The sequence below is a fragment of the Populus nigra genome, chromosome 1, assembly GCF_951802175.1.
Source record: "Populus nigra chromosome 1, ddPopNigr1.1, whole genome shotgun sequence".
Taxonomy (NCBI): Eukaryota; Viridiplantae; Streptophyta; class Magnoliopsida; order Malpighiales; family Salicaceae; genus Populus; species Populus nigra.
The window spans coordinates 11,149,129-11,167,319 of NC_084852.1; the positions used below are offsets into that span (position 1 = coordinate 11,149,129).

Here is an 18,191-nt window from a genome sequence, read left to right on the forward strand (position 1 = left end):
CGAACATGATTATCATAAAAATAGAAACTGAATTAAAAAGTTCAGGGTGCTACACCATATTTATAATATTATAAAGATAAAATTTCATATAGATATAAAGTTTTAATCCTATACAAATAGTTTATGACATATAAAGATTATATAATATCAATCCTAGTATAATTTATACTTTTTTTTATTCATATGCATTCTTCTAGCATATATATATATATATATATATATATATATATATATATATATATATATATACAATCTTTAATATCTACTACTTAATCATGTTCTGTATAAAACTTGACTATTGACCACTAGTGTGAATTCTGATATCTTAGTCAATGATTAATTTTATTTTTTCTTACTTAGTCAATGGTCTATTTAAGCTTTCTTCGCTGATTTGTTTACAAATTAACAATGAAAAACTATTCTTCTTATTCACATGACATATAAACATATATTTTTTTTTTGTATAACAATCCCTTTCATATTCCTTTATTAAGATAAATGAATGATGTGAAAAATTAAGCATTATTCTTGTAAAATGTCAACTATATTTCACTATACAACATACCAATCCATTAATAAATTTCAAAATTAAACATTTTCTTGCTTTAAACTCGACATTTAAGATTAAAAGAACTATAACATTAAGATGTAATTAATTAATTAATTCTTCAATTAATACTCATTTTCTCATCTTCTTCAATAAATCCCCAAATCTTCTTTGTAAAAAAAACTAAAGATTTCAAGAAAATAAAAACCAAGGCTCATTTATCCCCCTTAAACTCATAAATGGTATCTTCAAGATATGCATAACTTTTATATTCACTTTTTAAGACTATGTAGATTATGTATCCATTATACATTGGTCAATAATTAGCAATGCTCTAAAAGGCATGGCAGGAGAAAGTCTTAGTCCATGCCAAGAAGAAATTCTATAAAAAGAAGAATTTATTCACATTAGATGTTGAGAATGAGATACTTCCACTTCAAGACGATCATGTGAACCTAAACATATGGAAAAAGTCCATCCTAATATGGCTTAGTGTTGCCACTATAAATTACATTATCTGGCTTTAAAAAAAAAACACTTCAGTAACAAATGAAAATGCTAAAGGATCTTTGATACAATCTAACCATCTAAAGTCCCTACTAAGCCAAATAAGGAATCAATGACAGTCTTATCTCTTTTCTAGTCAGAATTAAATAATATCTTCACATTTAGGTATGAAATGCAAACCATCAACCGATATGATTTGGACTCAATAAAAGGCTCATACCTAGAAAGTAAAGAGCTTTGTGCCTCTAAATAAATTTGTATAGGTCAATTTAAAGATCTATTAGTATGTACTCTTTAATATAGTATCTTGTTAAAGAGAGAGAATAAAGAATATATTTTTTTTCCTTTGAAGACAAAACATATGATTTTTATTGTTTACTACATATGTAGATATTTAATATGTTTCATGTCTACAAAACCATCGAAGGCCTATCTAAAGATAATAATGATCTTGCCTAAGGGTAGGACTATGCTCTATGTCTCTTTTTTTTTCTCTATTACATCATATTTACAAGGTATTAAAGGAATACCAAGTAAGAAGTAAGTTTTCAAGATAAAAAGGAAACTTTTTATGGAGTTTTATGATAGCCCTAGACATGAACAACTATTTATTTTCATGAATTCAATATTGTCAATCTTAGACTCCTGGTTATCTTATACAAGGGAGAGTTTAATGAAGACCCTTTATCTTATACAAGGAAGAGTTTAATGAAAATTCTTTTCCATAACTTTCCTTTTAAGAAATATCTAGAACTTTTCTGTCCATAACTAGGAGAAATGATTAGTAAGGAATAAAAATGATGCAAAGAGAATAGAAGTAAAGGAACAAAAATGAAAGAAATAAGAATATATAGGTAGGATATATTTATAAGTTCTTGAAAAGTCTAATGGCATTTTTGCTTGAAAAATTCATTAAACTAAAAAAAAAAAAAGAAACTTGTTTTTTAATGGGTAAAAAATTTGGAAAACATCTTATAAATAAATTTTTAACCTAAAGCTTCATCATAAAGAAATAAAGAAACACTTTAACTTTCTCCAATTTATAAAAATATTGTTTTTGAAAAAGTCTTTCAGCATTTTTTCCCTAAGAAATTCATTAAACTTATAAAAAAAAAGGAGAAACATGTTTTTTTTAGATGGATGAAAAATTTAAAAAACATCTTTTAAATGTTTTTTCAACCTAAAGTTTTACCATGAAACAATAAAAAAACACATATTTTTTTCAATTTTTAATAATATTGTATTTGAATACAAACTTTATTTAATAATTGTTTTTTGAAAAATAGAGTATAACTCCATTTCTAGTTAGCTTAAAAAAAAAAACTAAAAACATCAACTTAGAAACGTAACCAGTAAGGGTAAAATTACCACAATAAGTTATCAAAAAGGAACCCTAATATCCCTAGCCCTATATACATCTTACACACATCAATACTAGTCAATTGCATTAACTTAAAAACTAAAACGTATGAGGTGAATATTATGCAGTCGACATTATTCACCTCTTTATAAAAATATCATAGATGACACTGTTCATTTCTTGACAATTTATCTTAGTTCTCAAAGTTTTATTTTAGAAAATTTGATCCTAATTTAAGGCAAATTACTTCTAATTTCTTAGTCAACGGTAGAATTGGAAGAATAGGGATGGAAATGAAAAAGTCGTCAAACATGGGTGGCATGTTAGGAGTTTAAAAAAAATATACACTTTGGTCCTTTAACTTTAAAAATAACACAAATTACATGCCTTTGATGCCTCAATTTTTTTCAAATTCAATTTTGATAAAAAATTTTATTTTTGTTATTTTTTAGTCTCTGATTGATAGAGGAGTGAGAGAAGTCGCCAAATTCTGGCAACAGAGAGAGAAAAATATTGTTGACGCCGATTTAGGCTCAAAATAGTCAATGTTTGTGTCAAATGGTTCTATTTGATAAGGGGAGTTTATATTAAGTGTTTTTTTTTTTACTTTTAAAGTTTGTGAAAAAAACATATTTGAGCTCGGTTTGATATTTGATTTTAGGTTGATTTCAATTTTTGAGATGGTTTTTGGTTCTTTTGAGGCTATAAATAGATTTATCACAGTTACTAAGTTATTTTGGGTTAAAAATGGGTTGAAAATAGGTGTTTGGGTTAAAAAAACATAAGTTTCGATCTTCTGGCCATCATAGTGGTTGAAATCTGAGAAAATCAGATGACACGTCATGTGATTTTTTTTTCCCAAAAACATTTGGAGCAGAATATATAAGGGCCTATGCGCAAGTCCTAATAAAATAAGCTAGGTTGGCTTGTCAAGTCCAACAACACCTAATCTAACCTTTTCTTTTTTTTTTTTTCTAACTTTTATTTCAAATTAATTCCTTGTTTTATAAGGTTTTTTTCTCTATTTTTTTTATATTTAGATTAATACTCATTTTTTATTTCATTTTGTTTAGAGAACCTATTTTAAATGATGATGATTTTTTTTTGTTATGCATTTAAATTTTGAAGAGTTTTTATAATTTATCTATAATTTTTTTTTTATCTTTTGTATAGATGAACTTTATTTTTAAAAATAAAAAAATTATTTTCAGATAATATTTCTAATATATACAACCTTGTATAATATTTTTTTTCCTCTTTTATTTTATTCAATCAATTTAATTTGTATCTCTATTTCTATTATCGTTTACTTGAATAAAAAAATTATTTCAATAAATAAATTTAACAAATATAACTGAATAAATATCTCGGCTTACAAGATTAAATATCTTGATCTACATCTATTTTTTATTTTTTAGTTATTATTTATGTTTTTCTATTTATTAACACACTTTATTTTTGATTTATTTGATTATATATATACATAAAAATTTTTAATTATATTTTTTTAACTATTAAAACATGTAAAAAAATCATTATATACAATTTTTTTATTTTTGTAAAAAAATCTAAAGGCAAAGTTTAAGTATCTAGCAATTTACTATTGCTAGAGACAAGGAGCACTTTATTGTTTAAAATTTTCCATTGAATTGATAAATCCTCTATTGCCCCCTCCCTCTCTCTTTCCTGTCACTCTCGCTTCATCAATCCACCTGCATCTATCTGTACGAGCTCTGTGCAAACCACACATCATACAACCAAACCAAAGAAAGAACACCATTATTTCCCATCAGAGTTCCCTTTACTTCCATTCACTAAACCAATCAATAAAAATATCTCCCTCGCTCTTTAAAATCTTACATTATTACCCTACTCTCCTTCATGATCGATCACTAAACCAACAAGAAAGAAAGAAAAATACATGGATACATTTGTAGACAGACTCCATCGAAGCAACAGCAACAATAACAGTAGCACTGGTAACAACAACACAATTAGAAGGCTTAGAAGCAATGGCAGCATGAAAGGTGGCCATGCTTCACCAATGTTCCCTACTAATGGCAAGAAACGTGGCTGTGCTTTTGAAAATCCTGAACCCTCTTCTCCAAAGGTTACTTGCATTGGTCAAGTGAGAGTAAAGACCAAGAAACAAGGCAATAAACTGAGAACAAGATCAGAGAAGAGAGGGGAGATAAGTTTTAGAAGAGTAGACCAAAACAGCAATGCTTTTGAAGGGAGCAATAATCATCAAGATTTGATTAACAATCAGTTCTTGAATCAGCAGCAGCAACAAGAGGATTTGTCATCCAGGAATCCAAGATGGGTGCATTTGCCTGTGACTATATGTGAAGCTTTAAGGACTTTTGGAGCTGAGTTTAATTGCTTTTTACCTTGCCGGTCTTCATGCACGGCAAGTGAAAAAGAGAAAGAAGAGAAGGCAGCGGCAGCAGGATCTAATAACAATGGCAGTAGCTCTTGTGGGGCGGTGTTTGCTAGGTGGTTGGTGGCAGTGCAAGAGGAAGAAGGGAAAGGGAGGGAGATAGAGTTGGTGGTTGGAGAAGAAGAAGTCGAAGAGGAAAGAGATGAGAGGAGGAGGAGCTATAGGAGACATGTCTATGAAGAGATTCAATTTAAAGATGAGAAATTTGGAGGAAATGAGGATTTGCAAGAAGAGGAAGAAGCAAGGGTAAATATTTGTATACCACCAAAGAATGCTTTGTTGTTGATGAGGTGTAGATCTGATCCTGTTAAAATGGCTGCTCTAGCTAATAAGTTTTGGGAAGCACCTGCTCCGCAAGTTGAAGAAGATGAGCAAGAAGATAATGAAAAGGATAGAAATTTGGGAGTAGAAGAAGAAAAGCGCGTCAATGTAGAAGATAAAAGAGAAGTTGGGCCAGGTCATGAAGAGGAAGAGCAAATAAAAGTTGTGCAAGAAAGTATTAGGGAGCACAAGGAGGATTTGTTTGTGGCTGAAAATCTGGTCTCTTTCGAAACTGTTGAAGAGCAGCATATTCAAGAAACTGGTGTAGGTTTGGCTCTTTTGGAAGGCGAAGGTGGAGCAGATAGCCAACAAGTCAGAAGCACAGTTGAGAACATTGATGGGGTTCTACAAGAATGGAATCTGGTGAAGCAAGAAGAGGAACCAGAAATTCATGAGGTCGTGAACTTGCAGCCAACAGCCACAGCACAAGAAACTGTTGGTCTATGCAGTGATCAGTCTTCACAAGATCAAGAAATTGCAGATCCAGAGGCCTTGATGAATCACGAAAATGAAAACAAGATGGTTCAAGAAAATGAGGATAATCAAGAAGACAGAACACTCAAAGCAGAACAAGAACATGTAGTGGACTTCAGTGATGACATTGAGGAGAATTCAGTGTCTGCACAGTTCGAACAAGAAAGCTTAGAGGTTGCTGTCAAAGACTTGCAGGACCAAGAACCAGAGCCACGCTCTGTTGCTGAATCACAAGTACAAGAGTCAAAGGAAGAGAAAGAGACCGAGCAAGAGGAGGAAGAACAGACAGTGACCCATGAAAGATCCGAAGCCGAAGACCCGAAAACCCAGGAAGCTGGTCAAACGGGTACGGGTGTCAAGTCAAAGGAAAGAGATAGTAGTCAACCACTGTTACCAGATTGCCTGCTGTTAATGATGTGTGAGCCCAAGCTGTCAATGGAGGTATCCAAAGAAACTTGGGTTTGCACTACGGACTTCATCAGATGGTTACCAGAGCATTCAAGGCCAGTCAATAAAGCGGACGGTAAAGATGAGCCCAAGAAAAGAGCCAGCATCGACAGTAATCCTGCGCAGGTGCATAATAGTAACGGCATCATCAACAACAACAACAACTTGCAGCAGCCAGCTAGGTCTTCTTGTTCATATCCGGGTAAGCCGCCGGCTCATGGAGCCGGGACAGAGTCCATGTCCACAATGATAGAGCAGAAGCTGGTGGGAGCCAGGGCATACGATCCATTTGTTCTGACGCGCTGCAAGTCTGAACCAATGAGGTCAGCTTCTAAGCTTGCCCCGGAGGCTTGTTTCTGGATGAATAGGAAGCTCGAGCCTCATGGAGCAGCGGCTACGCTTGGGGTCGGCGCGGCTGGTGTTGGGTTTTAAAGGCCATGTCGATGGTAATAAAATTAAAGGGCTCCTGCTTAAAAGTTAAAAAAGAGTGCGGTAAGGGTAGTTTTTGTAGTATTGGTAGCGGTGCTTTTACTCTTTTTTACTGCCATGCGTTCCTGTAAATCTTGCTTTCCCATTATTTGAAGCAAACCTCTTTTGTTTCTTTTTTGTCCTATAAGATAAGGCAGCATCATGTGTTTGTTACGACATGGTGGAAATAATAGTGGAGTGGAGTAGAGTGCATGTTACTACTGTATGGTCCACTAGGGGTCTCTTTTGGCCCGTTTGATTTGTGAGATTCTGGGACTGATGAAACAGGCAGTTGAGCAATGATTTGATATTGAATTATTAATGCATGTTGTTATCATGATGCTGGGAGGCTTTTGGAAATGTTTTTTTGAATTAAATTGTTTTTTTTTTATTTGAAAATATATTAAAATAATAATTTTTTATTTTTTAAATATTATTTATGATATTGATATATTAATACGATGTAAAAACACTTTAAAAAATTAATTTTAACAAGAATTTTTTAAAATTTTATAAAATAAAATGTTTACTGCAGAAACAAACACATCTTGTAAGTGATGTTTGGTTAGTAATGTTAAAGAACAATTCAAGCTCGGATCTTGAAGATAGCGTGGTTTGATGATTATAGATAGTGTTTGTGATTTGGGTCGATGTTAGTGTTTTAAAGGTTTTTTTATTTATAAATCTATTAAAATAATATTTTTTTTAAAATTATTTTTACTATTAATATATTAAATGATCTAAAATCATTAAAAAAATTAATTAATTTTTTTTTTCAAAACATATTTTTTTAAAAAATACAATATAAATAAATTAAGCCTGTTTGGCTATACGTTTTCCCTTGTTTTTTTTACTTAACCATGATTGTATCCCGTTTGGTTACAAAATAAAACACAATTTTTATTCCTGAGCCCACCAATAAATGAGTTTTGAACTTTCCACATGTTTTCACTACACTTCTCTTTTGCTTTTCATTGAGTTGTATTTTATTATTGTTGAATTTGTTACCCAGACTCAAGTTTTTGTGTGTGTGTGTGTGTATATATATCTATATGTTTTAATTCTCATTAATTATTTATATAATTTAATCTCCATCTCGATTTTATTTATGAGATTTTTTTTAATTGATATGGTTTCATGTTCACAACCCTATGAAAACTAGAGGCCTTTCTATATGAATTATGTTTGTAATGGCATTGCAGTAAGTTTAATAGGATAATAAAATTGGTGTTGTAATTCCTATGATTGTTTTTACAATGTATTAATAATAAAATGCACATTAATATAATTGCAAAACAAAAAAATCAATACATATATTTTAGATAATTTTATTATCAGCATCAATTTCAATCATTATGTTAACCAAACATATCATTATGTTAACCAAACATATTGGATATATTTTTTATTGAACAATATTATAATTTAACCAAACACATATTTTAATCAAATAATCATAATTAAAAATGATTTTTCTAAACTTATTTTTTTTATATTACAATTACAAAAAAGTATCACAATATCAAACACATTTTTAATTTGAAATTTGTTGGTTTTTATTGTTAACAGTTTTCTTTGGAGATAGCGGCATGCATGCAACTAAAAGCATCAAAGTGGGAAATATTAGACATTGGAGCACCATCTCGACAATGTAATAATTGGAAAACTAATCATCTAGGTGGTGACCCAGTGGTAAGAACTTGGGATCAAGAGGTTTGCTTCCTCTGTGATCTCAGGTTCGAGCCCTGTGGTTGTTCATATTATGACCATTGGAGGCTTATATGGTCGTTAATTTCAGGGCTCGTGAGATTAGTCGAGGTGCGCGCAAGCTGACCCGAACACCGATGTTAAATTAAAAAAAATAATTGGAAACCGATCAATTTGCATTTAGCGTTTTCTTGTCTTGATCCCATGGACGTGAAATAATTGGGACGTGTTGTCTCTTATTACACTTGAATCATGGTATAAATCTACACATTTTCGTGACCTGTAATAACACCTAATAAAAAGAAAATAATAATAATAATAATAATAATGTCTGCCACACTGATTAACTACACATCTTAATGATTGGTTATAATTTTCTATTGTTCTTTTTGCTAATAATTGTTTCTTCTTCTTTCTTTTTCGTAAACATCGACCATAAATTATACTGCTTTGCCAACCTAAATCACCAATTGTGGGTGACAAAGTCAAATGTTATGCTGCTTTGACGCTGAATTCCGAAAGGGGAAAGATAAAAACAAAAGGTTCTTGAGAGGTGTGTTTGGTGTATGCACCATTTTATTATCAAAAAAATAATAAGTTCTTAATAAAAAATAATGTTTGGTAGCTGGATAGCCCTGTATATTTTATCTATATAAAGTTATTTTAAAAGAGTTATATTAATTTTGTCTTTAAAAACAACAAAATAATTTTATTATTTTGAAAAAAATTCAAATACTATAACACCCCTTATTGAAAAGGCATTATAATTTTTTTTATTGTAGTGGCAAATCAATAATCTTATTGTGAAAAAAGTTACTAACCTAACTATGTATAAATGGTTAAAAATAATTGTTTTATGGCGAAAATATCACCTTAGTTAATTTTTTTTAGACATGAAAAATTTCATCAAATCAGTTTCCAATAAATAGTGATTTGTCCCTGGAGCTACAATAACTTCCCTTCCCCTTGAGGGTTTTTTTTTTTTTTTAAAAAAAATTTAATTTAATTTAATAGCCCAACATATGTTTGTGAATTCTCCTAGTCGAATGTTTGGATGGAAATGTTACATTATTTAACACAATTTTGTATGTCTTGAAGACCTTGAACATTTTATTCATGAAAAGAACTAATTCAAGCGAGGATATTGGAGCATAAGTGTTTGCAATCTAAAATGTTATGCTCTGCATCTCCAGTTCTTTACAATCATAAATATTGTTCCTGCAGCTCTGCTTTAGATTGTATTGGGCTGATAAATTGACAAGTATAGTTGGTTCTTCTTATTGGCTCACGCTCATTAGATCAAATCAAGGATGAAAATCTGATCAATCTCTCTGAAAAATATATCAGTACAAGTCCTTATTTTTAATAAAATATTTAATTAGGTGGTGCACTATCGACTTGTTGTGCAATGAAAGTTATTTTCTTTTTTAATTTCACTATACTAAAACAAAATTTAATGCCTGTTTAAGTTCAATTGTTAAGGAATGACAAAATAGAAAGACAAGGGATCAAAGTGAAAAAAACTGATAAAATGCGTGGTTGCTTCAAAGTTTGTGCAAAATAATTCATTTTCATCCTTCTACTTTTCCAATGATACCTTTTCAGTTCGTTAACATTTTTAAAATTCAATTTTAATACAAAACTTCATTACTTTTATTTTTAATGTTTTGTTAGAGAAAGAAGAGAGAGAATGATTGGATTCCAATAATAGAGAAATAAAATTCTTGTTAACACCAATTCCAATCATGAAAAAGATCGATCTTGGTGTTAGAGAATAGAGAAAGAAAGGATGGTCATATTCTGATAATAAAGAGAGAAATTTATGTTGATACCAATTCCAACCATAAAAAAATCGATCTTAGGTTTAGAGAAATGATGATTGAATTCCAATAATTAATAGAAAAAAAAATTTTCTTTTAGCATTTTATAAGATTATCAAAGTCTCATGAATCTAGTCACATGTTGGTCTAAATTGATTCATTATATCACTATATTATGTTATAATCTCTATATTTTTAAAATGCATCGTCAAGCGTCCATTAGATTTTAGGTTTACTAGCTTTTTTATATCTTTGTAGAGTGGGTTTCTTGTATATATGTCAACTCAAGTGCCTGAATTTCCTTTGCTTCCCCTTGAAGACTCTTTTGGATCCCTTTGTCCCAAAGATACTAAAGTCTTATCCAAGGGGGAAAATGCACGCTGTACCACTAATCCATGTCGATCTTCCATGTCAAATTCATCAAGCATTTGTTTGGATACATAATTAAATCCAAACCCTCTACTTTAATTAGGACGTTCATGTCTGAATCCAAAATTATCATTTTGTATAAGCAAAATGTCTCCTTCTCAAAGCAAGGATTGCTAATTCAATGATGTCTTGCTGGATTCCAAAAAAACCGGTCTCTGCAAGCCAGAGGTGTGTATGTACGGATCAAGTTCCAAGGCAATCGATTTTTTAGTGGGCTGCGTTTTCTTTACCAGAGATTCCAGCCTTTCCAGCCAAAGATTTTCTCTTATCTCTTTGGCTTACTTTGTTGTTTTCTGTGTAGAGTGGCACGGATTGATAGTGCAAAACAAGAAAGTCGTACAGACTGAGCTGCTTGTGTCTGCCTTTGCCTCAGAGGGGATCTACAATGGGATGCTTTATTAGTAGTGCTCAAACAGCTTCTCATTGTCCTTTTCTTCTTCTTTTTTCTTGCAAATATTGAAAGGAATCTTTGTCCAGCCTTTCTTACATTCCCCCCTTTTTTTTATTGCCATACTATGAGACATGAATGATCAGTGGTTCTATTTCTTGAATCTGGAATTATTATGTCTAGAAAAAAATATAATTTCCTCTTTCTCCTCCATTGTCCTCGTTATATACGGGCAGGGTAGAACATTTGAGACAACGAGAGGCCCAAGCTTGCAGTCTTCATAGCAATTATTCATAGTTTTAAGCTTATGTTAACCCTTATGATTTATACGACTAATATAAACTCACTCTTGAGTTTACAACTTAATTTCACTTTTGTGGTTAAATCTAGTCTATATATTGTGTATATGACGATCATTGTTTTCAGGATTGCTTCTCTTATCCTTGCTTATGTTGACTTAATGTCTCAAATTTTCTTGGATAATTCATAATCTTGCCTTGATTGCGAAGTAGTTGTTGCCTCATTACGGAATGAGTTGTAAGAACAATAAAGGTTTTTAAGCTCCTCCAAGGAAGAGAGGTATTTATATTGGCAATGAATAACCTGACATGCCCGATGGAACACTGTTATGGAGTCTAATATATAAGAATCCTAAGAAGATGATTTACTAGCAAGGGATGCAAACTACTAGGAATTGTGAGAATACCAGTACCTTTTCCTTGAGTAGCAAACAACCCTACAGTTTTAGATGTTCATACTCAAAAGGAAGAAAGTGAAATTAAGGTAAAGAACATCTACCTTACGTACCTTTCTCTAGACCAATTATCTTAATTAGCAACATATACATGTCTAGCTAGGTCATTGGGAGCTCCTAGTTTCTGATCATGCCCAAATTGGCCAAATTACTCTGGACATTTACTGAATTTGTTCTAGCACACCCTCATTGGCCAAATATCACTCACTTACCTTTAACAAGACGATGTAGTATATGTTTGATCGCTTGGCTAAAATCAAGCAAGCTCAGACTGCTCAACAATCAGTACCAATTGCTCTGCCTCCTCTAGTCTCTATGTTATACCCTTGTGAACTCAGACCACATAGCTGCGCTTGAGATAACTTCACCATGTCCTAAACCGGCTCAACCTCGTGTATATGGTCGTCAGCATGGTGGGCAACCCCTTACCTGGATCTATGCTTATCTAATCTATGTTTAACCTTATCAGTAGGCTGCACCCGTGAAATTATGAAATAGTACCTGCAACTTCTTCCACCTTAACGACTATATAATAATTAGTATTTCTAGCCTCAATAACAATATCCACATGCTCATAATAGAATCCCCAACCTACCCGCTAAAACCTTGATTGCTAGGGTTGACCTAGTCCAACATCTTCAAGCAATGGGAATCATTTAATATCAATGATGCTCCTAACCTAATATACAAAAAGCTCTACCCTAATTGGATAGATTCCATCGTCTGATTCCCAGAGGGGTCAAGATTAATGACTTTAAGTAGTTTTCAAGAGAAGACAATAAGAGTACTAGCCAGAGAGCACATTGCTAAGTTAATTTCTAGGCCAGTATGGGGATGCTGCCCAAGAACCAAAACTATGAGGCTATGGCTTTTTGTGGGTCTTCATCGACTAAAATAGATTTTCACTAGTATTCAAACCTACCATCAAACTCCATACAATCATGGGCAGAGATGAAAAAGAAGTTCATCACTCTAAAGAAGGCCAAGAACACAAAGATAGGTGCAAGACACATAAACAAGCTAAAAAGCTAGCTAAGAAGGAGTCGTTAATTTGCTCGAAAATACTTTTTTGACATTTGTTGTGCAGATAGAAGAGTTATATGACTAGTTAATTAATATGCATGACGAACAAATAAAGCTCGTTGGAAACCATCTAATGACATCACCAAAACAACTTAAAGGGAGACCTTGTTCTAAGTGATGCGATTCTTGGAAGCACACCGGCCATCACTAATTTTGTGATCTTCGAGAATCAGATTCAGAAGGAATTACAGACTAGAAGGCCGAAGTTTTCTGAAAAGAAGATGCAAGTGGATGGGGATCTCTTCCTAAGAGCAACTATGGCCATAGTTTTAATTAATTCAAAAAATTTGCTTAGGTTTGCAACCGTTCAGAAAAAAATATGATTGACAAACCATGATTGAAGTTAAAAATTAAAAGTCGAATAATTCTAATCTAAAAATTTAAATTATTAAATAAAAAAATGATATTTAAAGTCAAACACCATAAATAAATAATAAAATATTTATTTTTTACACTGTTAAAGAAGAGAAAGAAGTTTTTTTAAAGAGGTTTTTGAATGTAAGTTAAAAAAAAATCTTTTTAATATAGGCCAAATCTCAATGAATTTCATAAATAATTTATAAAATCCAATACATATGCAGTCAAAATCTTCATTCATGGGTTAGATAAATATAAAATGGGTTGATAAAAAATAATTTTTATAAGTAAAAAAATTATAACTATTTAAATTTTTATAAAATGGGTTGGTAAAAAATTATTCGAAAGGAAATCCAAGGCCAAATCCAAAATAAATCGGTAAAAAAAATTTATTTATTAGCCAAAATAGATATTTTTCAACAAACCCAAATCCCTAGTTCCTATAGAGTGGTGATGATTGGGTCGGCCTTAGATTGGTAAGTAACACATATTCCTAGACCTCCTCGATCAAAAAAGAATAAATAGAGAAAATACATATGAAATATTAGTGAAATATAAGATTTGTTATCTCATTAGCATTATTTATAATAAAAAAACAATTCTATCTCGAACACATACAGTGAAATCATAGACACTAAGTGAAATCCAATCACAAAATAATTTGATCTATAGATAATATCATTATGGTAAAGGTTGTAATGCTAGAAAAATCATTCAAGGCAAACTCAATATATTCTAGTTAGTTTTTTTTTTTAAAAAAATATATAATAGCCAATTATTTGGTATCTCATATGACTTTCACAATTATAATATATTTAAGAAATGTAAATTGTGTGAAAGGTAAGAAATTTTCTTGTTTCCTTTCTCTACACCTGGGTTCAATCCTTTTTGTGCATGTCTGTCATCTCCGCGGTGCCTTACATGTTAATTGAGTTTGCAAGATGTTTAGTGGACCCAAATATTAGTTATAGTATGTGTAAGCTGGTCTGAACACCCCGAATTATATATATAAAAAAATTATTAGTAATTAAATCGCCTCTAAGCTATCCAAACCCATGAAATGAAACTCAGCCAAAAACTCTGTAAGAGTATGAGAAAATAAAAAAAGAACGAGCTCTAAAGAAAAGATCCAAGAGAGTAAGAAAACAAAATAAACTAGAAATTATAAAACAAAAAAGTCATAACTAGAGGCATAAAGGCTAAATATGAGATTATTGAAAGAAAAATAGTGAAACAGAAGTGAAAAATGCTACCACCTCTAATAAAAACCTCATGAGACTCTCGAAACTCTAGAAAGAAAAACATTTAATAAGCCACGACTCTAGTGTTGTTTTTATTATTGTTGTTTTAGTTATATGTGAGTGAATTAATTTAATTATGTAAAATAATTGTAAATATTGATCCGAAAATAATCAATTTAAATGGTTTTTGAAATTTATTGGATAATTTCAATTAGAAAATTTAAAGCAAATTTAGTTTGGTTTGGTTTTGGTTTTAGATTTTAAAAACCAAAATAACCTACCGAAACAAGCTGAACTAAAATAAAAAATTCAACCAAGTCAAACAAAAAAAATTCATTATAAATAAAAGGCTTGTTAAACCAAAACCTATCAAATATAGCTAACAAAAGGCCTATTAATTCAAATATGAGTAGGTATTTACCTTAAATAGGTTGAGTGAGTAGTTACCAGAAGTTATATTGCAAAAAATGAATGAGTAGTTAATGGAAGTTATCTTGAACTTTTCTATTTAAAAAAGAAGGCAAGACAATAAAAAGAGGACACAACTCAACAAAGAAACAACTATATTGTAATTCAATCAAGTTTACAGGATTTTCAAAACCTATTTATCAAGTAGGTATGTAATTGTAGGTTGATAACGAGTAGCCGATAACTTGCTAACTGTAATTCTATAGGAGATATAACAATATGCGATAACTTTGTAGATGATATTTAAGTAGGCTTGTAATTTCTTTTGTAATCAGTAAGTTTATAGTTTCAATTCCATAAACCAGAAATACTGAGAAGTTGTTTCATTATCCAAGAGTTTCAATTTGTGGATATAAGTAGAGTATGAATTACTCTATAAATATAAATATTCATTTTCTAACTTATTGAGTTTACTTTACATTCAAGTTATTTTAATTATTTGGTTACTTCTTCGGTTGAATTATGATTTGTCTGAAAGTAGATTTAATCATATTGATATTCGTATAACTCTGTAATTCAAATTTAAAATAACGTGAGTTAATTTAAGACTAAATCTATAGTTTAAATCAGCTAACTTAAAATTCTAATCTTAATTTACAAAGTACTTTTAATTTAGATAAATACAAAAAAACCTACATTAAACACGTTCTCTGTGAAACAAACCTTCAAGGTAATAAAAAACAATAACCTTTGCATAGAAAACCCATGAGAGTAACAGAAATTGGATATTACAAAACAAAAACATCTATTGCAAAATAAGAACTTCAAGTTTAAAGGCGCAAAATCTAAATCTAAGATTATTAAAAGAAAAATGGAAAAAAGAAAGAACAATGCTATGATGGTAGTTAGAGAAAACCTAAGAATCTCTCCTCAAAATGGAGGAGAGAGGAATTTGTTTTTTCCACGTAAGTCAGCTTTGTTCTTCAGCCATAATATTTGGAAAAGTTTTGTTGATCTCATAATCATACGTTTTATTCAACAAATCACTAATTTATTAATTAAATGCCATGTTATTTGTGATCACAGATGGAGTCATTTTAACTTATATGTGTGATTATGTGTATAATTGCCATCTCCCCGATCTATAAAATTATTAATGACTGTGGCCCTTTACTTGCAAGTTGTAAAAAGCATATGGAGAGGGCATAAATTTGAGAATGGTCGTCGATCGATAAGCCGTCATCATCAACAACCAATCTCTTACAGAAAATATATGAAAGCCTGTAGTTAAACAACTCCACCATAGAGTTCATTGCTTGGCTACTTTGTAACAAAAATAGACCTTGAACCTGCAGAAAGATTCAAGTGTCTAGTCCTAGTTGTGTTCGAGAATGGCTTGGAGAAAGGAGTGCTTGGACCTCGTACTGGTGCCACTAGGTTTAATGATCATGTCTGGCTACCATCTCTACCTTCTACACAGATGTCTAAGATCTCCGGAGACCACAGGCATTGGCTACGAAAATCATTACAGAAAGGCTTGGGTTGAGAGAGTATTGCAGGTAGAGGGAAAAGACGGGGGTTTATAATTAACAGTAATAACTGGCACCATAACAGCATCAACTTTCTTGGCATCGACCTCTCTAGCTCTAAGCTCTCTAATCGGAGCATGGGTAGGTAGCTCTTCTCATAACATCTTCATAAGCAGTGTCGTATATGGTGATACAAGTTCATCAGTCATCACTGTCAAGTATATCTTCCTGCTCATATGTTTCCTAGTGGCTTTTGCTTCTTTTCTTCAATGTGCGAGGTCCTTAGTCCATGCCAACTTCCTTATCAGCATGCCAAATAGTGATATACCAGTGAGTTACGTGCAGAAGGCAATTATAAGAGGAAGCACTTTTTGGTCTATTGGGTTAAGAGCGATCTACTTTGCCACAATTTTGTTGATGTGGATTTTTGGTCCAATACCCTTGTTCGTAACGTCATTGGTTATGGTGGCGATTTTGAACATTCTTGACACAAATTCAACCCCACTCCATCAGTTTCAATCTGCTAAGAGTCATAGCCTGTTCGGGAGGATGGGTGAGTAGGTATATCTGCACTTGCAACAGTAATTGAGCGCCATGAAAATAAACATGGAGTTGGTAAATCAACAGGTCAGGAGCCATAATATCATCCACAAGCATCTCAAGGATCATAGAAATAAGAGTAGATGAGCTCATACTGTGAAGTGCAGTGTCCAGTTTTGTATCATATGCAGCAGGCTCTTCAGTTCAAAAACAAGACAACTTCAAAAGAAGTTACTGGCTTTCTGTTCAAACCATGGTCAGCTCATCTACTGTAAACTCGATGTCCGTGAACTGTTCCTGGCTAAATGATCTTTCCTTATTTTGAATCACTCTACTAACCCTCTTGAAATCAACCTCTCTCTCCCCCTTCCCCAGAATATAGTTGCAAGACTAAGATTGATTATGCTGATTTTTTTTGTTCTAATTACAAAAAAGTTATGAGAACAGAAACCTATTCCTGTAAATTCTCTCTTTCATTTCTGTATATTGTCTGGATTTTGATCTCCCTGGCTACTTGTCAACTCTGCTCCATCTGTAGCACTATCAGATGTTGAATTTGGTGAACCTGACTGACCACTACTTCACTTTCATTTTCTTTGTCAGTATCGCCTTCCATTAAAGAGTTGAAAGCAAGCCCCAAACTGAAACAAATTTTTAGCACGCCACAAAAATTGTGTTATGGGAAAAAGCCACTTCATTGTGCCAAAAAACACAGTCCCACCAACCCAAAGTCACTTTCTTTAATTCCAATTTCCATACGAGCAATCAATAGCAGCAAAAAGAGAAAGAAAAAAGTAAAGGAGAATACCATTTCTTTAGAACGCTTAGCACGGCGTCGAAGAGAGCGGAAGAGGAAACAGAGAGGGCACCAGTGAGAAGAACACTAGTAACAACCAGAAATGGAGAACACTATATATATATATATGATATGATATTGAAAATACCCTTTAATCTTAACTCATCTATTTTTATATTTTTATATGTAGACTTGCATATATTATGTTCTTAATTTTTAATTACTATATTGGAGGTGGGATGGCTAGATTATAAAATATTAAATTTACAAGTCATGTGTTCACTTTCTTTCTTTCTTTTTCATAGCAAAACTATTATATTGGTACACGCTACACTGTATATTAATATCAATTTTTTAAAAAATTATATAAAAAAATCAAGAGAGAAAATTTTTTAAATAATGTTATTAAACCTAATCAAGTGGGTTAATTTTAAAATCTCCCCACTCAATTCTTTACCTAACTCAAGTTTTTAATTAAACCGTGTGATAACTAACTCGACTTACATCGATTGATTTCATAGGTTCAAATGCAACCTTGATGATAGATAAAAACATGATTTAGTTTTTTAAAAAAA

The 18,191-nt window shown here is 31.7% G+C and overlaps 2 protein-coding genes and 1 long non-coding RNA gene across 3 annotated transcripts; all 3 read left to right on the forward strand.

The window, feature by feature from the left end:
- Positions 1–4,054: 4,054 nt before the first annotated feature.
- LOC133702206 (uncharacterized) lies at positions 4,055–6,886 on the forward strand. Its single transcript, XM_062126480.1, has one exon. It carries the CDS (start codon positions 4,336–4,338, stop codon positions 6,526–6,528), a length of 2,193 nt encoding a protein of 730 aa, XP_061982464.1. The 5' UTR covers positions 4,055–4,335; the 3' UTR covers positions 6,529–6,886.
- Positions 6,887–10,398: 3,512 nt separating this feature from the next.
- Positions 10,399–11,274, forward strand: LOC133686874 (uncharacterized). Its single transcript, XR_009840233.1, has 2 exons — positions 10,399–10,688; positions 10,822–11,274. It is a non-coding gene; the product is annotated as an uncharacterized LOC133686874 (long non-coding RNA).
- A 4,651-nt stretch (positions 11,275–15,925) lies between these two features.
- LOC133681167 (uncharacterized) lies at positions 15,926–17,323 on the forward strand. Its single transcript, XM_062104326.1, is given in 1 exon segment — positions 15,926–17,323. A coding segment is annotated over 1 exon segment (699 nt). The 5' UTR covers positions 15,926–16,142; the 3' UTR covers positions 16,842–17,323.
- The last annotated feature ends 868 nt before the right edge of the window (positions 17,324–18,191 follow it).